The sequence below is a fragment of the Ranitomeya variabilis genome, chromosome 4 (assembly GCF_051348905.1).
Source record: "Ranitomeya variabilis isolate aRanVar5 chromosome 4, aRanVar5.hap1, whole genome shotgun sequence".
NCBI classification, from domain to species: domain Eukaryota; kingdom Metazoa; phylum Chordata; class Amphibia; order Anura; family Dendrobatidae; genus Ranitomeya; species Ranitomeya variabilis.
The window spans coordinates 750,637,079-750,662,329 of NC_135235.1; the positions used below are offsets into that span (position 1 = coordinate 750,637,079).

The following is a 25,251-nucleotide window of genomic DNA, read 5'->3' on the forward strand; positions in this document are numbered from 1 at the left end:
CTACTATAATACTGCCCCTATGTACAAGAATATAACTACTATAATACTACCTCTATGTACAAGAATATAACTACTATAATACTGCCCCTATGTACAAGAATATAACTACTATAATACTGCCCCATATGTACAAGAATATAACTACTATAATACTGTTCCTATGTACAAGAATATAACTACTATAATACTGCTATGTACAAGAATATAACTGCTATAATACTGCCCCTATGTACAAGAATTTAACTACTATAATACTGCTCCTATGTGCAATAATATAACTACTATAATACTGCCACCTATGTACAGGAATATAACTACTATAATACTGCCCCTATGTACAAGAATATAACTACTATAATACTGCTCTTATGTACAAGAATATAGCTACTATAATACTGCCCTCTATGTACAAGAATATTACTACTATAATACTGCCCCTATGTGTAAGAATATAGCTACTATAATACTGCCCCTATGTACAAGAATATAACTACTATAATACTGCTCCTATGTACAGGAGTATAACTACTATAATACTGCTCCTATGTACAGGAATATAAGTACTATAATACTGCCCCTATGTGTAAGAATATAGCTACTATAATACTGCCCTCTATGTACAAGAATATAACTACTATAATACTGCTCCTATGTACAGGAGTATAACTACTATAATACTGCTCCTATGTACAGGAATATAACTACTATAATACTGCCCCCTATGTACAAGAATATAACTACTATAATAATGCCCCTATATACAAGAATACAACTGCTATAATACTGCCCCTATGTACAGGAATATAACTACTATAATACTGCCCCCTATATGCAAGAATATAACTGCTATAATACTGCCCCTATATACAAGAATATAACTACTATAATACTGCTCCCTATGTACAAGAATATAACTATTATAATACTGCTCCTATGTGCAAGAATATAACTACTATAATACTGCCCCCTATGTACAGGAATATAACTACTATAATACTGCCCCCTATGTACAAGAATATAACTACTATAATACTGCTCCTATGTACAAGAATATAACTACTATCATACTGCCCCCATGTACAAGAATATAACTACTATAATGCTGCTCATATGTACAAGAATATAACTACTATAATGCTGCCCCTATGTACAAGAATATAACTACTATAATTCTGCCCCTATATACAAGAATATAACTGCTATAATACTGCCCCTATGTACAAGAATATAACTACTATAATACTGCTCCTATGTACAAGAATATAAGTACTATAATACTGCCCCCTATGTACAAGAATATAACTACTATAATACTGCCCCCTATGTACAAGAATATAACTACTATAATACTGCCCCCTATATACAAGAATATAACTGCTATAATACTGCCCCTATGTACAGGAATATAACTACTATAATACTGCCCCTATGTACAAGAATATAACTACTATAATACTGCCCCTATGTATAAGAATATAACTACTATAATACTGCTCTTATATACAAGAATATAGCTACTATAATACTGCCCCCTATGTACAAGAATATTACTACTATAATACTGCTCCTATGTACAAGAATATAACTACTATAATACTGCTCATATGTACAAGAATATAACTACTATAATACTGCCCCCTATATACAAAAATATAACTGCTATAATACTGCCCCTACGTACAAGAATATAACTACTATAATACTGCTCTTATGTGCAAGAATATAACTACTATAATACTGCCCCTATGTACAAGAATATAACTACTATAATACTGCCCCTATGTAGAAGAATATAACTACTATAATACTGCTCTTATGTACAAGAATATAGCTACTATAATACTGCCCCCTATGTACAAGAATATTACTACTATAATACTGCCCCTATGTGCAAGAATATAACTACTATAATACTGCCCCTATGTGCAAGAATATAACTACTATAATACTGCCCCTATGTACAAGAATATAACTGCTATAATACTGCCCCTATGTACAAGAATATAACTACTATAATACTGCCCCTATGTACAAGAATATAACTACTATAATACTGCTCCTATGTACAAGAATATAACTACTATAATACTGCCTCCTATGTACAAGAATATAACTGCTATAATACTGCCCCTATGTACAAGAATATAGCTACTATAATACTGCTCCTATGTACAAGAATATAACTACTATAATACTGCCCCATATGTATAAGAATATAACTACTATAATACTGCCCCTATGTACAAGAATATGGCTACTATAATACTGCTTCTACGTAGAAGAATATAATGCATTTCCGGATGTCTCTGCCACTGCTTTTCTGGATGTCTCTGTCGCTTGACGACAGAGGTAACCACCCAGTATACTCACTCACATACAGTCATGGCTGAAAGTGTTGGCACCTCTGAAGATGATATGTTTTCCCAGAACATTATCACAATTCCCCGCATTTCTTATTCTCAGGTTTATTTCCTTTCTGTTTCTTGGAACAATAAATAAAACTGAGAAAAATTGTAGATATTTTCACACAAAACCCCCAAAATGGTCCAGACAGAATTGTTGCCCCTTTTCTGATTTGTGGGTCACACCTTTGTTTCCAGCCTGTGATGCTCGCTCACTCTCACCTGTGGCAAGTAACAGGTGTGGGCAATATGGAAATCACCCCTGAGAGCAGATAGAATGGGATACGTTGCCCCAATCTTTGCATTGTGTCTGTGTGTGCCGCACTAAGCATGGAGAACACCAAGAGGAGAAGAGAACGGTCTGAGGACTGAGATCGCCAATCTCTGGGTTACAGGTCCATCTCCAGAAATCTGGATGGTCCTCTGTCAGCAACATAGTCCAGACGTTTACTACCTCTGGCTCTGCAGCTAATCTCTATTGATGTGGAAAATTGATGAAAGGTCGTAATTCATGATAGTTCGATGGTGGATAAATCCCAGTAGGGTCCAAATAGATCCAATCTGTCTGCAGGCTCAGGTGGCATCAGTGTCAGTGACAACTATCTGTCCACATGTGAATGAAATGCTATGTGCCTAGGAGGACCCCACTGCTGACACAGAAACATGAGGCTAGACTTCCGTTTGCCAAATCTTCAGAGTAACCAAAAGCCTTCTGTGAAAGCATCTTGTGGACAGATGAGACAAGGTAGAGCTTTTTGGTAAGGCACATCATTCTACTGTTTACTGAAAACAGACTGAAGCTACAAAGATGAGAACACAGTGCCTACAGTCAGACATGGTGGAGGGTTACATATAAGAGCACAGTATCTACAGTCAAACATGGTGGAGGGTCACATATAAGCGCACAGTACCTACAGTCAGACATAGTGGAGGTTCACATACAAGAGCACAGTACCTACAGTCAGACATGGTGGAGGGTCACAGATAAGAGCATAGTACCTAGAGTTACACATGGTGGAGGGTCACAGATATTTTGGAACTGTTTTGCTGCCTTTGGCATTGGGTGTTCTGACTCTGACCTGAGGGCGCCAATAATTTTTTCCGTCCCATTTTTTGGGTTTTGTGTGAAATTATGCTCCATTTGCTTTTTATTCTGTTTTGTTGTGTAGATTTTAACACTTTCTAATTTTTAGAATTTTTTGTTACATTTCTGATATTTTTTTATATATAAACACTAAATTTACCATATAAATATAAACGCACAAAACAACAGTGTGAGAATCCCTGGGGTACGATGAAACATTCCCGAGTTATTGCCTCATGAAGTGACACTGGTCACTGCGGGGTTAATGTGACTTCTGTGTATCTTCCAGCAAACTCCCGAGTTGGGCGCGCGCCGTGGTCCCGAAGATCTTCTACGTCACCGAGAAAGCCTGGAACTACTACCCCTATACAATCACAGGTAGGGGAGCGGATGAGATACACGGTGCATCCAGTACCACACAGGAGAGGATGAGATACACAGCTCAGCAGTCAGTATCACACAGGATAGGATTAGATACACAGCTCAGCAGTCAGTATCACACAGGAGAGGATTAGATACACGGCTCAGCAGTCAGTATTACACAGGAGAGGATTAGATACACGGCTCAGCAGTCAGTATCACACAGGAGAGGATTAGATACACGGCTCAGCAGTCAGTATCACACAGGAGAGGATTAGATACACGGCTCAGCAGTCAGTATTACACAGGAGAGGATTAGATACACGGCTCAGCAGTCAGTATCACACAGGAGAGGATTAGATACACGGCTCAGCAGTCAGTATCACACAGGAGAGGATTAGATACACGGCTCAGCAGTCAGTATCACACAGGAGAGGATTAGATACACGGCTCAGCAGTCAGTATTACACAGGAGAGGATTAGATACACGTCTCAGCTGACCGTACCACTCTGATGTGATAGTGCAGCCATGTTGGTGGTCTCTTCTTGTTGGGCCCCTGTGGCCCCGGTTGCTGCTCTTTAATGGTGTGTATTTTCTCTCCTTCTCTCGGTGGTCGTTTCCCGGCGGTAGAATATACGGTAAGTCTGGACGTGTGATTTATGTGTCGGGGGGAGGGGGGAGCGACACACACAATATGGCCGCCTTCTTGGCCTCCTGGTCCGCTGCCCCTCATAGCATCAGGGTGTGAACCATTAGTGATATTAACCCTATAACTGGCCCCTCTATTAATGAATGTGTTCTGTTGACGGATCTTCGTGGGCGGGCCGCCCGTACTCTACACATTTAAAGGGGAACGCCACCAAAACAAGAAGATCAGGATTTTCTGGACATGAGGGAGGGAAGGATCAGTGTCTGGATTTTGGATACATTACTACCAGATAGGGGATGATTATTGTGGGAGAAGCCGGGTGGCGGCCATGTTGGTTATTTCTCACGTTTCCCAGATACGAGGCAGCAGCATAGGACTGTATGAGCGGCATAGTGGGTGGTCACCAAGACGTGTATTTATGAGGGGGTAAACTTGTGATTTTAGGGGGAGACGCTCTGTATATCATCGACTACAAAAGAAACGTCAGGAAAAGAAATCTGAGGATGGTTGCCTAGCAACCAGATAAAAATCCCGACTTTTTCTATCTTGTGCTATGACGTCTTCCCGAGACCTAAAATACATTTTTCGTGACCCTTCAGCTTCTGCGACGTGAAGAGAGAAAACATTTTTCCATATAAAACTTGCAGCGTCGGCGGCTCCAGTGTCGTGTAATATGGCCGCCTGATACAAAAATCACGGTTGTGAATGACAACCTATAATTGTCTAGTAGTGATGTCAGCAACGTCACTGGGCTCTAATCAGAGCCTGATGACTCCTGCGGGGTTTTATCAGAATTATTAATATTAAAAGAGACGACGGAAGTCAAGACTTCCGTAAATATGTGAAAATCTAGTGATAAAATCCAGCCGTTCCCCTGAGGATCTGACAAGGTAGTGATAATGATCAGGCCCTTCCCCTGAGGAGCTAACAAGGTAGTCATAATGATCAGACCCTTCCCCTGAGGAGCTGACAAGGTAGTGATATAATGATCAGGCCCTTCCCCTGAGGAGCTGACAATGTTGTGATATAATGATAAGGCCCTTCCCCTGAGGGGCTGACAAGGTAGTGATATAATGATCAGGCCCTTCCCCTGAGGAGCTGACAAGCTACTGATGTAATGATCAGGCCCTTCCCCTGAGGAGCTGACAAGGTAGTGATAATGATCAGGCCCTTCCCCTGAGGAGCTGACAATGTTGTGATATAATGATAAGGCCCTTCCCCTGAGGAGCTGACAAGCTACTGATGTAATGATCAGGCCCTTCCCCTGAGGAGCTGACAAGGTAGTGATAATGATCAGGCCCTTCCCCTGAGGAGCTGACAAGCTAGTGATGTAATGATCAGATTTTTCTTCCAAGGAGCTGACAGTCTATTAATATAATCAGGACCCTTCCCCCAGGAGCTGACAGTGTAGTGATATAATGATCAGGCCCTTCTGCCAAGAAACTGACAATCTAGTAATATGATCAGAACTTTTCCCAGAGGAGCTGATAATCTAGTAATATGATCAGACCTCTCCCCCGAGGAGCTGATAATCTAGTAATATGATCAGACCTTTCCCCAGGAGCTGATAATCTAGTAATATGATCAGACCTTTCTCCCGAGGAGCTGATAATCTAGTAATATGATCAGACCTTTCTCCAGAGGAGCTGATAATCTAGCAATATGATCAGACCTTTCCCCCGAGGAGCTGATAATCTAGCAATATGATCAGACCTTTCCCCCGAGGAGCTGATAATCTAGTAATATGATCAGACCTTTCCCCCAAGGAGCTGATAATCTTGTAATATGATCAGACCTTTCCCCTGAGGAGCTGACAATGTAGTAATATGATCAGACCTTTCCTCAGAGGAGCTGACAATGTAGTGATCTAATTATGAAACCCTTCTGTTAAGGAGCTGACAGTCTAGTAATATAATCACATCCTTCCCACAGTAGCTAACAATGTAGTAATATAATGATCGGATCCTTCCCCCAAGGTTCTGGCTATTAAGTGATTTAGTGATCAGTCCCTCCACCCATGGCCCCATGGAGCTGAAAATCTATCGATATAATGATCATACCCTTCCCCCGAGGAACTGACAATCTACGAATATTATTAGACCCTTCCCCCTGAGGAGCTGATGTTCTGTTGATATAATGATCAGACCCTTTCCCTGAGGAGCTATGTAATTATATGATCAGACCTTTTCCCTGAGGTGCTGACATTGTGGTGATATAATGATCAGACCCTTCCCTCGAGGAGCTGACAATGTAATAATATGATCAGAGCCTTTCCCTGAGAAGCTGACTATGTGGTGATATAATGATCAGACCCTTCCCTCGAGGATCTGACAATGTAATAATGTGATGAGACCCTTTCCCTGAGGAGCTGACTATGTAATAATATGATCAGACCCGTTCCCTGAAGAGCTGACTATGTGGTGATATAATGATCAGACCCTTCCCTCGAGGAGCTGACAATGTAATAATATGATCAGACACCTTCCCTGAGAAGCTGACTATGTGGTGATATAATGATCAGACCCTTCCCTCGAGGAGCTGACAATGTAATATGAGGAGACCCTTTCCCTGAGGAGCAGACAATATAATAATATGTTCAGACCCTTACTCTGAGGAGCTGACAATGTAATAATATGAGGAGACCCTTTCCCTGAGGAGCGGACAATGTAATAATATGTTCAGACCCTTACTCTGAGGAGCTGACAATGTAATAATATGAGACCCTTTCCCTGAGGAGCTGACATTGTAATAATATGATCAGACCCTTCCCTCGAGGAGCTGACAATGTAATAATGTGTTCAGACCCTTACTCTGAGGAGCTGACAATGTAATATAATGATCAGACCCTTTGCCTGAGGAGCTGACAATGTAATAATATGATCGGACCCTTCCCCTGAGGAGCTGACTATGTAATAATATGATCAGACCCTTCCCCTGAGGAGCTGACTATGTGGTGATATAATGATCAGACCCTTCCCTCGAGGAGCTGACAATGTAATAATATGATCAGACACCTTCCCTGAGAAGCTGACTATGTGGTGATATAATGATCAGACCCTTCCCTCGAGGAGCTGACAATGTAATATGAGGAGACCCTTTCCCTGAGGAGCGGACAATATAATAATATGTTCAGACCCTTACTCTGAGGAGCTGACAATGTAATAATATGAGGAGACCCTTTCCCTGAGGAGCGGACAATGTAATAATATGTTCAGACCCTTACTCTGAGGAGCTGACAATGTAATAATATGATCAGACACCTTCCCTGAGAAGGTGACTATGTGGTGATGTAATGATTAGACCATTTCCCTGAGGAGCTGACATTATAATAATATCATCAGACTCTTCCCCTGAGGAGCTGACTATGTGGTGATATAATGATTAGACCCTTCCCTCGAGGAGCTGAGATTGTATTAATATGATCAGACCCTTCCCCTGAGGAGCTGACTATGTGGTGATATAATGATTAGACCCTTCCCTCGAGGAGCTGACATTGTAATAATATGATCAGACCCTTCCCCTGAGGAGCTGACTATGTGGTGATATAATGATTAGACCCTTCCCTCGAGGAGCTGACATTGTAATAATATGATTAGACCCTTCCCCTGAGGAGCTGACTATGTGGTGATATAATGATTAGACCCTTTCCCTGAGGAGCTGACATTGTAATAATATGATCAGACCCTTCCCCTGAGGAGCTGACTATGTGGTGATATAATGATTAGACCCTTTCCCTGAGGAGCTGACATTGTAATAATATGATCAGACCCTTCCCCTGAGGAGCTGACTATGTGGTGATATAATGATTAGACCCTTCCCTCGAGGAGCTGACATTGTAATAATATGATCAGACCCTTCCCCTGAGGAGCTGACTATGTGGTGATATAATGATTAGACCCTTTCCCTGAGGAGCTGACATTGTAATAATATGATCAGACCCTTCCCCTGAGGAGCTGACTATGTGGTGATATAATGATTAGACCCTTCCCTCGAGGAGCTGACATTGTAATAATATGATCAGACCCTTCCCCTGAGGAGCTGACTATGTGGTGATATAATGATTAGACCGTCACCCGATTATCTAACAACTAGTGATATGATCAGATCCTGTCCCCAGAGCTGAAATCGAGTGATATACACTCACTGTTAAAGTGTTAGCGGTTAACTCCATCTAATCTTCTGGAAGAAATAACTAACATACAGATAATTAATGGACGTTGGGCCATGTTTGTAGATTGGATAACTTGTTAACCCTTACAGCCCCGAACTGTTGGGAGAAATGTCTGGTAAGAATCCAGCAGAACCCCATCCACCAGCTTCTAGCTCCGCGGGGGCGGGGTTATTCTTCCAATATAACGCCTTTGAGGACTACACGTCTAGCAGAGACTCACACCCTTTTGGCGTCCTCCTCTCTGTATGTTTGGCTTCTGCTCAATCTGGTGGGATTGCCATTTTACTCTTCTATTGCAGGATTAGGATTATTTTTTTTATTTTTTTTTCCAGTGTTCATTCCTTCCTAAATTCTCCATCCACATAGAGACGAAGTACGAGGACAATAAAGGGAGTAATGATGATGTGAGTATGATCGTAGAGCCTCCTGTAATGTCAGGAGATATTATCAGTCCCCCCCCCCCAATAGCATAAATTTACATGACGACAGTTAACCCTTTAGTAAACCACAGAAAAAACATCTGTTCTGTGCAAACCCATGGAAAGATGAACGTGTCGCCGTGCCACCATCTAGTGGTCAGCGCAGGAAGTTCAGGCCTAGGTCCAATGAATGTGGCGGATTATCAAATATTCTGGATTATAAAGTCATGTTTCTCCTGCCACGGAGCTGCAATCTGATTGGTCGATGTGTGTATATGGCGTCACCCGGTCTTCTATCCTTGCAGATATTTCACAATGAGCTGAAGGACCTGGAGCGTGAGGTCTGCTTCATCGATATCGCGTGCGACGAGGTGCCGGAGAGATACTACAAGGAGTCGGAGGTGAGTGGCCCCAGAATCTTAGAATCGGTGAGCAGTGATGTCATCAGTGGTGGTTACAGATGATGGAACATATTGGTGGCCCCCAGCCCTCCCAGGGAGAGATATACCTAATAAACAGTGGAATGCGTCCATGTGGGACCTGAGGGGTTAATGCTGCACCGTCCGACCACGCTCCGCCAGGTAATTGCTTCATATTCATAGCACCTGGCATCAGCTCCTTTCTGGTCTAGCTGCTCTGCCAGCCGCAGGGGGTGAAGGGATGAGGCCAGCTGCATCCCACACAGGCTGCAGAAAGCGAGACTGGGGAGAGAAGCTGAGGGAAAAAAAGGGGGGGAGGAGCCAGAAAAGGGGGAGGATCCAGATATATAAACAAGGGGGAGGAGCTAGAGCAGGAAACGAGTATGAGGACCCTTTCTATGCTGGTCAGAAACATGCAGCTCCATTTCAGCTGCTTCTGATCTGGTCATTACCTCTTCCTATAGAAACTGGTCAGACCTACTTGTCCCTGCCAGTGAAAGATTTGTCTTCCTGTGCTGAGTGCTAAAGCTAAGTGTTTGGAGTAGAGTTGTTGTAGTAGTTGTCATGGTTCCCAGGGAGGATACCTTTGTCATCCCCACCACTCACACCAATTTGTCATGAACCGGGGTTGTTTGGTTGCCCCTGGTCCTTTCTGAAGGGGATTTATCTATATCCCACTTCCTACTTCCGGATTGGAACCTGCAGCTCTCTGGCGCCCCCTTACCCTCAGGTCAGACCAGTACCGCACCTAGGATAATTAGTCGACAGAAAGGCTGCCTTACTTTGTACTGGCTAATGGGCGCACTGCAGCGAGGGCGATATAACTACTCCCACTCAGGCGGAAACAATAATTATAAACACCGCCGACGCTACAAAGCCTCCCGAACGCACAGGGCAATTCCGCTGCCACCAGCTCCGATTTCTTAATTAATAACAGGTCCGGAGCCCACCCAGATTAGTAGCGTAATTCACTTCAGAGGACATGACAGTACGTTATAGAGCAAAGAGAGACAAGCTAGTAATTTTATATTTTACTCCAAAAAAGGTAGGCAGTGTTTACAGAGGTATAAAAAGATATTATAAAGAAGACAAGTATTGTTTGTACAGTACAACTACAAATAAAATGGGTTTAAAGTTGAAAGAACACTTACATTTCGTTCAGATCATTTCATCTCTTGGCTGACCGTGTGCTGTGGGGGATGGGCGACACATCTAGATGCATCACACCTGTCTTGCAGCTAGACCCCGGGCAAAAGACACTGGAAGACTGCTGCTTCACTCACTTGTTTCCCAGCCTGTTTCCAAGGCTTCCCCCTGTGGTGACCTCACTCAGGACTGAATCCTCCTCTTTCTCAGAGCTGTGACAAACCATTTTTATACATAGCTTGCTGTATGAACCTCGTATACGAACAAAACAATGATCAGGGTGGGCACCATGTCGGGGGGAATTTTTTAAGTATAAACATGGCGTAGTTACACGACCCGCTTACACTCGTTGGGTTTGGCGCCTAACGGTTTTCAGTAAGCTATAGATCTCTCGATGGACATCCGGAATATATAATCCTTATATCTCTTGCCTGGATCGGTGCCAATATACATAACCTTAAAAGAACAAATAGAATCCCATGCTTGCTGTACCAGTTTTAGCCACTATCAGGTGGGAGGGGGGGTGAGGGGTTTTACACAGAGTCTGGCTTTCGCAGCACCAAGCTATAAAGATTCCTGAAAGAGGGTGAAATGAGGGGTTTTGGATTACCCATGCAGGCACAGGAAAGTGCAGCTGAGAGCTCTGTATGTGTAATTGAAGTAATCAGAACTTTCCTATTTCCTGACAGTAGTGTTCTGTGGTCTGCTGTAGTACATGTGTGTCTATCTCCTGATCCCTGTTCCCATTTAGTTTATTCCTCCCAGTCCTAATCCTCCTCCCTCTTGTTGATTAGTGCTTTTTAATGTCATCGGTTTTTCTGTTATCCCTGTTTTGTCTTTGTGTCTTGTTTACATTACAATTCTGTCCCAGGCCTCATGGGGTGGGGGAGGGGACAGATCAGGGTTTAACAGGTTTCATAGAAGGGTCAGAGACTCGGGCCTCTCTACCTTCAAGAGTACCCTCTGCACAGTTAGGGTACTCTACATGGATAGGGTTCCAGGGACATTTTGAGGCCCCGATTCCATATCAAAGAATGAGTATGAGGAGCCAGAGATACAAACAAGGGGGAGTATCCAGAAAAGAGGGGGAGGGGCATGAGATATAAACAAGAGTCAGGAGCCAGAAAAGAGGCAGAGGAGCCAGAGATATAAACAAGAGGGAGGAGCCAGAGCAGGAAACTAGTATGAGGAGCCTGAGATACAAACAAGGGGAAGAGGAAAAGAGGGGGAGGAGCTGGGGATATAAACAAGGAGAGGAGCCAGAAAAGAGGTTGAGGGGTGGGAGATACAAACAATGAGGAGGAGTCAGAGCAGGTAACAAATGTGAGGAGCTGAAAATATAAACAAAGGGAGGAGGCAGAAAAGAATGGGGCCAGTGATACAAACAAGGGGAACGAGCCAGAGAAAAGAGCGGGTGGAGCATGAGCCAAAAAAAAAGGGTGAGGAGAAGGGGTTTCAAATAAGGAGGAGGAGCTGGAGATACAAACAAGGGGGAGGAGACAGAAAAGTGGGCGTGAAGACTAGGTACAAATGATGAGGAAGAATTCACAGCTAGAGACAACATAAAAAAAGACAAATCCAGAAATCAGGAGGAGGAGCTGGAGATACAAACAAGGAGGAGAAGCCACAGCAGGAAATGAGTGTGAGGAATCGGCTATACAAACAAGAGCAAGGATCCAGAAAAGGGGGTGAGGAGCCAGAGGAACAAATAAGGGGAAGGAGCCAGAAAAGGAGGGATGGTGAACAGTCAGAGATTGTCCCTTCTCTGGCTCCTCCCCCTTGTTTGTTGAGTGTGAGGAGCTAGAAGATATAAACAAGGGGAGGGGCCAGAATTGAATGGGAGTGGCCAGATACAAAGATTTGGGAGGAGCCAGAGCAGAAAACGAGGGAGTTGCTGGAGTTAAAAACCAAGGGGATGGGGCCAGAGCAGGAAACGAGTGTGAGGACCTAGCAATTAGGGTGAGGAGCTTAATCTAACAATGAGGGTGGGGAGCTACCAATGCAGGGGAGGAGCTAACAATGCAGAGGAGGAGCTAGCAATGCAGGGGAGGAGCTAACAATACAGGGGAGGAGCTGGTGCTAGAAATGAACTCTTGTGTCTCCTCTCCATGACCCAGGACACACAATATAGGTGATGCACATCCCCACCTTTCCCCCTAAATAACACTTCTCTGATTAAACTCTGGCCACCGATGATTAGACTGAGGCCACCGATAATCCAGCAACATCTAGAAATCGGTGATACTCTAGTCACATCCAAAGCTGCATATAGAATTAGGTATAATCAGATCTACACACAGAAACCGCTAATCATCGATCACTGCTGACAACCAGCCTGTATTCGTGTGTGAGAAGTTGTCAGCCCCTCCCCAGCTGGTGACATCACAGTTTTTATTTTTTCTTGTTTCAGGACCCCAAATCCTTCAAATCTGAGAAGACAGGACGGGGGCTTCTCCGGGACGGCTGGAGGGAGTCACAGCAGCCCATCATGTGCTCGTATAAGTTGGTTGCAGTGAAGTTTGAAGTTTGGGGGCTGCAGACACGGGTGGAGCAGTTTGTGCACAAGGTGAGTGTGGTCATCCTGGGGGGGGTGAATCTTCATGCAATGGCTCCTTCCAGTGGAATGATAAATCCTCTTCTGTGCAGGTGGTGAGAGATGTCTTACTCATCGGACACCGGCAAGCCTTCGCCTGGGTGGATGAGTGGTACGGTAAGTAATCAGTGTGGTTCATACATGGTTAAATCAAAGAAAATAACAGGTGAACTGCAAATGAGAGGGATAGGATAATGGGTTCAGGTGCTGAGACAGAAAGTAAATAATGATCCTATATTACTATAAATGAGAAAAGACTTTTATATTTTATATAATTTCTAGATCGAGCATCACTAGGCCTGACTGATGGACCCATCGCGGTCCCTGTCACTCCTATCTGCGACTGTTCATAAAGGACTTGTGGCTTTGATAACCCGACTGTTTGAGTGTAAAAAGGTTTTATTCACCATAACAGAACTCCGTGGGTTGTGCACTTCCGCTGTTATTTCTCCTGGAAATGTATGAATAAATCGACAACTGGGTGTTACCAGTTGTGGATTGTGTCCCTACATAATGTGACACTGTCCAATTAGATGGTACAGGAACAATGTGAAAGGAAAATGTGAATGGCAACATCTCAGCACCTATATTTCCAGGAAGACAAACTGCAGACAGTTCCCAACAAGATGCTCCGGAATGACTAGATTGTTTGGGATCCGAGTATTTACCAGTATTTACTGGAATGGCCGTGTCAGGGGAGCAGACATCTGCCTGGAGGAGCCATGATCGGGCGCTGAGGATTTTATAGATTATGGACTGCTGCCCTCTAGTGGTGATTGCTGGAGCAGCGGTTCTAAACTATGGTCGCTTTAAAGGGGACACTCAGTCTGATATATTGGACAGACATTTTTTAAGACAGACATTTTTTAATATTATTAACTCTTTGCTTCCCAGCATCGGTGTCATCTCCTCTGTTTCTTGCTTTCTATGATGCTGTAGGGATGGGTGGGGTTTGGATGGAGTCGTAAACCACAGTGCATGAGTTTAACTGCACATTCACTTACAAGCCGTCCTATGTGATGATATATTGTATACCAGGCTATACATGAACTCCTCGCAGGATCGATTATTCATGTCTGCTAAATAGGATATCTCTACAGAGAGCACTGGGTATATTCTGCCTGTGCTAAATCTTTAGTCACTCAACCCCTGTATAAGCCCCCCGGAAACAGAGCAGGGTGCTTAGTCAACCCCAGTATAAGCCCCCCGAAAACAGAGCAGGATGCTCAATCAATCCCTGCACAACAATCCATCTATATATCCAAAACAGCCACGGCCAATAATCTATTTGACAGAAATTTCTAATTAATCCAGTGATTGATTCCACAGATCAGGTGTGGCCAATTCATCTATTTTAGTGCAACATAACAGACAGACATAACCAATCAGCCACGTCCGTGGTTGGATCATGTAGCTCTGGTACAGCCATGTTCCTATTAATCCTGTCCAATCAGAAAGATCAGGCATGACTAATCCACCTAAATGCCCTAGCCATACAGAACTTTCATGTCCAATCAACGATTGGACCAAGTCCAACCAGAAGGACCAGGCAAGGTTAATCAATCCAACTATATACCATAGTCATAGAAAGCAGGCAATAAACTGGCCCACATTGGTCAGGCACGGCCAATCAATCCCTATCCTGACCATACTGAGCAGGCACAGCCAATAATAATAATCTTTATTTTTATATAGCGCTAACATATTCTACAGCGCTTTACAGTTTTGCACACATTATCATCATTGTCCCCGATGGGGTTCACAATCTAGATTCCCTATCAGTATGTCTTTGGAATGTGGGAGGAAACTGGAGAACCTGGAGTAAACATGAGGGAGGACATACAAACTCCTTGCAGATGTTGTCCAAGGTGGGATTAGAACCCAGGACTCCAGCGCTGCAAGGCTGCAGTGCTATCCACTGAGCCACCATGCGGCCAATCAATCCTTATCCTGACCATCCACAGCAGGCAAAGCCAATCTATCCCTATCCTGACTATCCACAGCAGGCACGGCCAAGCTATCCCTATCCTGACCATACCGAGCAGGCACGGCCAATCAATCCCTATCCTGACCATCCACAGCAGGCAAAGCCAATCTATCCCTATCCTGACCATCCACAGCAGGCACGGCCAAGCTATCCCTATCCTGACCATACCGAGCAGGCACGGCCAATCTATCCCTATCCTGACCATACCGAGCAGGCACGGCCAATCAATCCCTATCCTGACCATCCACAGCAGGCAAAGCCAATCTATCCCTATCCTGACCATCCACAGCAGGCACGGCCAAGCTATCCCTATCCTGACCATACCGAGCAGGCACGGCCAATCTATCCCTATCCTGACCATACCGAGCAGGCACGGCCAATCAATCCCTATCCTGACCATCCAGAGCAGGCACGGCCAATCTATCCCTATCCTGACCATACCGAGCAGGCATGGCCAATCAATCCCTATCCTGACCATCCACAGCAGGCACGGCCAATCTATGCCTATCCTGACTATCCACAGCAGGCACAGCCAATCTATCCCTATCCTGACCATACCGAGCAGGCATGGCCAATCAATCCTTATCCTGACCATCCAGCGCAGGCACGGCCAATCTATCCCTATCCTGACCATACCGAGCAGGCATGGCTAATCAATCCCTACCCTGACCATCCAGAGCAGGCACAACCAATCTATCCCTATCCTGACCATCCAGAGCAGGCACGGCCAATCTATCCCTATCCTGACCATCCAGAGCAGGCACAGCCAATCCCTATCCTGACCATACCGAGCAGGCACGACTAATCTATCCCTATCCTGACCATGTTGAGCAGGCACGGCCAATCCCTATCCTGTCCATACCGAGCAGGCACGGCCAATCCCTATCCTGACCATACCGAGCAGGCATGGCCAATCTATCCCTATCCTGACCATGTTGAGCAGGCACGGCCAATCTATCCCTATCCTGACCATACCGAGCAGGCACGGCCAATCCCCTATCCTGACCATACCGAGCAGGCACGACTAATCTATCTCTATCCTGACCATGTTGAGCAGGCACGGCCAATCTATCCCTATCCTGACCATACCGAGCAGGCATGGCTAATCTATCCCTATCCTGACCATACCGAGCAGGCACGACTAATCTATCCCTATCCTGACCATGTTGAGCAGGCACGGCCAATCTATCCCTATCCTGACCATACCGAGCAGGCATGGCTAATCTATCCCTATCCTGACCATACCGAGCAGGCACGGCCAATCTATCCCTATCCTGACCATGTTGAGCAGGCATAACTAATCTATCCCTATCCTGACCATACCGAGCAGGCATGGCTAATCTATCCCTATCCTGACCATACCGAGCAGGCACGACTAATCTATCCCTATCCTGACCATACCGAGCAGGCACGACTAATCTATCCCTATCCTGACCATACCGAGCAGGCACGGCCAATCTATCCCTATCCTGACCATACCGAGCAGGCACAACTAATCTATCCCTATCCTGACCATACCGAGCAGGCACGACTAATCTATCCCTATCCTGACCATACCGAGCAGGCATGGCTAATCTATCCTGCTTGGAACCTTCATGATGTCACTAGTCTCTAGCGTATCTCCAGGTTCCGGTCTTCAGGCGACCGCTCCAGGTGGGAGAAAGCTTGTAATAATTTAGTATTTTCTTCCTGTTTCGTTCCCTCCAGGTAAGTAGAAATCTCCAGAACTTTCCTTCTTTCCGTTGCGATCTCTTGAATCCTTTTTCTAAGAGATCCCTGGCTGCCATCTTCCCCTGAACCTCTCCTGCTCCTCCTGCATCACCGCCGCCTAATCCTCTTCTGATTCACACTAACTTTATGAGACACACGCTCAATAAAGCTAGCGGCGTCCAGATCCCGCCCTCTGCTCGCCCGCCCGCCCTCTGCTCGCCCGCCCGCCCTCTGCTCGCCCGCCCGCACGCCTATCCTTCACCGACTCTTCTGCTCCCTGTCCTCCGATCACCACATCTGTCACTTTGGACTCTTTGCAGATATGACGTTGGAGGACGTCCGACATTTCGAGAAAAATATGCAATTCAAAACGAACATAAAAGTGTGCAGCCAGCCCGCGCCGGCACCAGACGAGATAGGCAGCACCGCCCGGGAAAGTGTAGGTGCCGGTCTGTTACTATCACACCCGAAATAGGGTCACCAGTGGTAATGGAGGGAAAGGGGCTCGCCGGTGATGAGGAGCACGGCCACCTACTACAGCCCCAGCTCCTCATCTACTGCTGCTGACAACCAGCTGTACACCATGTGCGAGAGGTTGTCAGCCCCACCCCCTGGTGATGACATCACTCGTATGACATGTGATCAGACATCAGCCCGCCCCCTGGTGATGACATCACCCGTATGACATGGGATCAGATATCAGCCCCGCCCCTGGTGATGACATCACTCGTATGACATGTGATCAGACATCAGCCCCGCCCCTGGTGATGACATCACCCGTATGACATGGGATCAGATATCAGCCCCGCCCCTGGTGATGACATCACTCGTATGACGTGATCAGATATCAGCCCCGCCGCCTGGTGATGACATCACCCGTATGACATGGGATCAGATATCAGCCCCGCCCCTGGTGATGACATCACTCGTATGACGTGATCAGACATCATCCCGCCCCCTGGTGATGACATCACCCCTATGACATGTGATCAGATATCAGCCCCGCCCCTGGTGATGACATCACTCGTATGACATGTGATCAGACATCAGCCCGCCCCCTGGTGATGACATCACTCGTATGACATGTGATCAGACATCAGCCCGCCCCCTGGTGATGACATCTCTCATATAATGACATGAGGTCAGACATCAGCCCGCCCCCTGGTGATGACATCACTCATATAATGACATGAGGTCAGACATCAGCCCGCCCCTGGTGATGACATCACTCATATAATGACATGAGTTCAGACATCAGCCCGCCCCTGGTGATGACATCACTCATATAATGACATGAGGTCAGACATCAGCCCGCCCCTGGTGATGACATCACTCATATAATGACATGAGGTCAGACATCAGCCCGCCCCTGGTGATGACATCTCTCATATAATGACATGAGGTCAGACATCATCCCGCCCCTGGTGATGACATCACTCATATAATGACATGAGGTCAGACATCAGCCCGCCCCTGGTGATGACATCACTCATATAATGACATGAGGTCAGACATCAGCCCGCCCCTGGTGATGACATCACTCATATAATGACATGAGGTCAGACATCAGCCCGCCCCTGGTGATGACATCACTCATATAATGACATGAGGTCAGACATCAGCCCGCCCCCTGGTGATGACATCACTCATATAATGACATGAGGTCAGACATCAGCCCGCCCCTGGTGATGACATCACTCATATAATGACATGAGGTCAGACATCAGCCCGCCCCTGGTGATGACATCTCTCATATAACGACATGAGGTCAGACATCAGCCCGCCCCTGGTGATGACATCACTCATATAATGACATGAGGTCAGACATCAGCCCGCCCCTGGTGATGACATCACTCATATAATGACATGAGGTCAGACATCAGCCCGCCCCTGGTGATGACATCACTCATATAACGACATGAGGTCAGACATCAGCCCGCCCCTGGTGATGACATCACTCATATAACGACATGAGGTTAGACATCAGCCCGCCCCTGGTGATGACATCACTCATATAATGACATGAGGTCAGACATCAGCCCGCCCCCTGGTGATGACATCACTCATATAATGACATGAGGTCAGACATCAGCCTGCCCCTGGTGATGACATCACTCATATAATGACATGTGATCAGACATCAGCCCGCCCCTGGTGATGACATCACTCATATAATGACATGAGGTCAGACATCAGCCCGCCCCTGGTGATGACATCACTCATATAATGACATGTGATCAGACATCAGCCCGCCCCTGGTGATGACATCACTCATATAATGACATGTGATCAGACATCAGCCCGCCCCTGGTGATGACATCACTCATATAATGACATGAGGTCAGACATCAGCCCGCCCCTGGTGATGACATCTCTCATATAACAACATGAGGTCAGACATCAGCCCGCCCCTGGTGATGACATCACTCATATAATGACATGAGGTCAGACATCAGCCCGCCCCTGGTGATGACATCTCTCATATAATGACATGAGGTCAGACATCATCCCGCCCCTGGTGATGACATCACTCATATAACGACATGAGGTCAGACATCAGCCCGCCCCTGGTGATGACATCTCTCATATAATGACATGAGGTCAGACATCATCCCGCCCCTGGTGATGACATCACTCATATAATGACATGAGGTCAGACATCAGCCCGCCCCCTGGTGATGACATCACTCATATAATGACATGAGGTCAGACATCAGCCCGCCCCCTGGTGATGACATCACTCATATAATGACATGAGGTCAGACATCAGCCCGCCCCCTGGTGATGACATCACTCATATAACGACATGAGGTCAGACATCAGCCCGCCCCTGGTGATGACATCTCTCATATAATGACATGAGGTCAGACATCAGCCCGCCCCTGGTGATGACATCACTCATATAATGACATGAGGTCAGACATCATCCCGCCCCTGGTGATGACATCACTCATATAATGACATGAGGTCAGACATCATCCTGCCCCTGGTGATGACATCACTCATATAATGACATGAGGTCAGACATCAGCCCGCCCCTGGTGATGACATCACTCATAATGACATGAGGTCAGACATCATCCTGCCCCTGGTGATGACATCACTCATATAATGACATGAGGTCAGACATCATCCCGCCCCTGGTGATGACATCTCTCATATAATGACATGAGGTCAGACATCATCCCGCCCCTGGTGATGACATCACTCATATAATGACATGTGATCAGATATCATCCTGCCCCTGGTGATGACATCACTCATATAATGACATGAGGTCAGACATCAGCCCGCCCCTGGTGATGACATCACTCATATAATGACATGAGGTCAGACATCAGCCCGCCCCTGGTGATGACATCACTCATATAATGACATGAGGTCAGACATCAGCCCGCCCCCTGGTGATGACATCACTCATATAATGACATGGGGTCAGACATCAGCCCGCCCCTGGTGATGACATCACTCATATAATGACATGAGGTCAGACATCAGCCCGCCCCTGGTGATGACATCACTCATATAATGACATGAGGTCAGACATCAGCCCGCCCCTGGTGATGACATCACTCATATAATGACATGAGGTCAGACATCATCCTGCCCCTGGTGATGACATCTCTCATATAATGACATGTGATCAGACATCAGCCCGCCCCTTTTGATGACATCACTCATATAATGACATGAGGTCAGACATCAGCCCGCCCCCTGGTGATGACATCACTCATATAATGACATGAGGTCAGACATCATCCCGCCCCTGGTGATGACATCACTCATATAATGACATGAGGTCAGACATCATCCCGCCCCCTGGTGATGACATCTCTCATATAATGACATGAGGTCAGACATCATCCCGCCCCTGGTGATGACATCACTCATATAACGACATGAGGTCAGACATCAGCCCGCCCCCTGGTGATGACATCACTCATATAATGACATGAGGTCAGACATCAGCCCGCCCCCTGGTGATGACATCACTCATATAACGACATGAGGTCAGACATCATCCCGCCCCTGGTGATGACATCACTCATATAATGACATGAGGTCAGACATCAGCCCGCCCCTGGTGATGACATCACTCATATAATGACATGAGGTCAGACATCAGCCCGCCCCTGGTGATGACATCTCTCATATAACGACATGAGGTCAGACATCAGCCCGCCCCCTGGTGATGACATCACTCATATAATGACATGAGGTCAGACATCAGCCCGCCCCTGGTGATGACATCTCTCATATAATGACATGAGGTCAGACATCAGCCCGCCCCTGGTGATGACATCACTCATATAATGACATGAGGTCAGACATCATCCCGCCCCTGGTGATGACATCACTCATATAATGACATGAGGTCAGACATCATCCTGCCCCTGGTGATGACATCACTCATATAATGACATGAGGTCAGACATCAGCCCGCCCCTGGTGATGACATCACTCATATAATGACATGAGGTCAGACATCATCCTGCCCCTGGTGATGACATCACTCATATAATGACATGAGGTCAGACATCAGCCCGCCCCCTGGTGATGACATCACTCATATAACGACATGAGGTCAGACATCAGCCCGCCCCTGGTGATGACATCACTCATATAATGACATGAGGTCAGACATCAGCCCGGCCCTGGTGATGACATCACTCATATAATGACATGAGGTCAGACATCATCCCGCCCCCTGGTGATGACATCTCTCATATAATGACATGAGGTCAGACATCAGCCCGCCCCTGGTGATGACATCTCTCATATAACGACATGAGGTCAGACATCAGCCCGCCCCTGGTGATGACATCACTCATATAACGACATGTGATCAGACATCAGCCCGCCCCTGGTGATGACATCACTCATATAATGACATGAGGTCAGACATCAGCCCGCCCCTGGTGATGACATCACTCATATAATGACATGAGGTCAGACATCATCCCGCCCCTGGTGATGACATCACTCATATAATGACATGAGGTCAGACATCATCCCGCCCCCTGGTGATGACATCACTCATATAACGACATGAGGTCAGACATCAGCCCGCCCCTGGTGATGACATCACTCATATAATGACATGAGGTCAGACATCAGCCCGCCCCCTGGTGATGACATCACTCATATAACGACATGAGGTCAGACATCAGCCCGCCCCTGGTGATGACATCTCTCATATAATGACATGAGGTCAGACATCAGCCCGCCCCTGGTGATGACATCACTCATATAACGACATGTGATCAGAAATCAGCCCGCCCCTGGTGATGACATCACTCATATAATGACATGAGGTCAGACATCAGCCCGCCCCTGGTGATGACATCACTCATATAATGACATGAGGTCAGACATCATCCTGCCCCTCGTGATGACATCACTCATATAATGACATGAGGTCAGACATCAGCCCGCCCCTGGTGATGACATCACTCATATAATGACATGAGGTCAGACATCAGCCCGCCCCTGGTGATGACATCACTCATATAATGACATGAGGTCAGACATCAGCCCGCCCCTGGTGATGACATCTCTCATATAATGACATGAGGTCAGACATCATCCCGCCCCTGGTGATGACATCACTCATATAATGACATGAGGTCAGACATCAGCCCGCCCCTGGTGATGACATCACTCATATAATGACATGAGGTCAGACATCAGCCCGCCCCTGGTGATGACATCACTCATATAATGACATGAGGTCAGACATCAGCCCGCCCCTGGTGATGACATCACTCATATAATGACATGAGGTCAGACATCAGCCCGCCCCCTGGTGATGACATCACTCATATAATGACATGAGGTCAGACATCAGCCCGCCCCTGGTGATGACATCACTCATATAATGACATGAGGTCAGACATCAGCCCGCCCCTGGTGATGACATCTCTCATATAACGACATGAGGTCAGACATCAGCCCGCCCCTGGTGATGACATCACTCATATAATGACATGAGGTCAGACATCAGCCCGCCCCTGGTGATGACATCACTCATATAATGACATGAGGTCAGACATCAGCCCGCCCCTGGTGATGACATCACTCATATAACGACATGAGGTCAGACATCAGCCCGCCCCTGGTGATGACATCACTCATATAACGACATGAGGTCAGACATCAGCCCGCCCCTGGTGATGACATCACTCATATAATGACATGAGGTCAGACATCAGCCCGCCCCCTGGTGATGACATCACTCATATAATGACATGAGGTCAGACATCAGCCTGCCCCTGGTGATGACATCACTCATATAATGACATGTGATCAGACATCAGCCCGCCCCTGGTGATGACATCACTCATATAATGACATGAGGTCAGACATCAGCCCGCCCCTGGTGATGACATCACTCATATAATGACATGAGGTCAGACATCAGCCTGCCCCTGGTGATGACATCTCTCATATAACAACATGAGGTCAGACATCAGCCCGCCCCTGGTGATGACATCACTCATATAATGACATGAGGTCAGACATCAGCCGGCCCTGGTGATGACATCTCTCATATAATGACATGAGGTCAGACATCATCCCGCCCCTGGTGATGACATCACTCATATAACGACATGAGGTCAGACATCATCCCGCCCCTGGTGATGACATCACTCATATAATGACATGAGGTCAGACATCAGCCCGCCCCCTGGTGATGACATCACTCATATAATGACATGAGGTCAGACATCAGCCCGCCCCCTGGTGATGACATCACTCATATAACGACATGAGGTCAGACATCAGCCCGCCCCTGGTGATGACATCTCTCATATAATGACATGAGGTCAGACATCAGCCCGCCCCTGGTGATGACATCACTCATATAATGACATGAGGTCAGACATCATCCCGCCCCTGGTGATGACATCACTCATATAATGACATGAGGTCAGACATCATCCTGCCCCTGGTGATGACATCACTCATATAATGACATGAGGTCAGACATCAGCCCGCCCCTGGTGATGACATCACTCATAATGACATGAGGTCAGACATCATCCTGCCCCTGGTGATGACATCACTCATATAATGACATGAGGTCAGACATCAGCCCGCCCCTGGTGATGACATCTCTCATATAATGACATGAGGTCAGACATCATCCCGCCCCTGGTGATGACATCACTCATATAATGACATGTGATCAGATATCATCCTGCCCCTGGTGATGACATCACTCATATAATGACATGAGGTCAGACATCAGCCCGCCCCTGGTGATGACATCACTCATATAATGACATGAGGTCAGACATCAGCCCGCCCCTGGTGATGACATCACTCATATAATGACATGAGGTCAGACATCAGCCCGCCCCCTGGTGATGACATCACTCATATAATGACATGGGGTCAGACATCAGCCCGCCCCTGGTGATGACATCACTCATATAATGACATGAGGTCAGACATCAGCCCGCCCCTGGTGATGACATCACTCATATAATGACATGAGGTCAGACATCAGCCCGCCCCTGGTGATGACATCACTCATATAATGACATGAGGTCAGACATCATCCTGCCCCTGGTGATGACATCTCTCATATAATGACATGTGATCAGACATCAGCCTGCCCCTGGTGATGACATCACTCATATAATGACATGAGGTCAGACATCAGCCCGCCCCCTGGTGATGACATCACTCATATAATGACATGAGGTCAGACATCATCCCGCCCCTGGTGATGACATCACTCATATAATGACATGAGGTCAGACATCATCCCGCCCCCTGGTGATGACATCTCTCATATAATGACATGAGGTCAGACATCATCCCGCCCCTGGTGATGACATCACTCATATAACGACATGAGGTCAGACATCAGCCCGCCCCCTGGTGATGACATCACTCATATAATGACATGAGGTCAGACATCAGCCCGCCCCCTGGTGATGACATCACTCATATAACGACATGAGGTCAGACATCAGCCCGCCCCTGGTGATGACATCACTCATATAATGACATGAGGTCAGACATCAGCCCGCCCCTGGTGATGACATCACTCATATAATGACATGTGATCAGACATCAGCCCGCCCCTGGTGATGACATCTCTCATATAACGACATGAGGTCAGACATCAGCCCGCCCCCTGGTGATGACATCACTCATATAATGACATGAGGTCAGACATCAGCCCGCCTCTGGTGATGACATCTCTCATATAATGACATGAGGTCAGACATCAGCCCGCCCCTGGTGATGACATCACTCATATAATGACATGAGGTCAGACATCATCCCGCCCCTGGT

General features: G+C 46.4%; 1 protein-coding gene across 1 annotated transcript in view; it reads left to right on the top strand.

The window, feature by feature from the left end:
• PITPNC1 (phosphatidylinositol transfer protein cytoplasmic 1) overlaps positions 1-25,251 on the top strand; it is a 91,804-nt gene that overhangs the window by 58,433 nt on the left and 8,120 nt on the right. The window contains exons 3-8 of the mRNA XM_077254697.1: positions 3,776-3,864; positions 4,478-4,485; positions 9,000-9,071; positions 9,392-9,487; positions 13,062-13,217; positions 13,298-13,361. Coding sequence (XP_077110812.1) covers positions 3,776-3,864; positions 4,478-4,485; positions 9,000-9,071; positions 9,392-9,487; positions 13,062-13,217; positions 13,298-13,361 — 485 coding nt within the window. The remainder of the gene's footprint in view (positions 1-3,775; positions 3,865-4,477; positions 4,486-8,999; positions 9,072-9,391; positions 9,488-13,061; positions 13,218-13,297; positions 13,362-25,251) is intronic.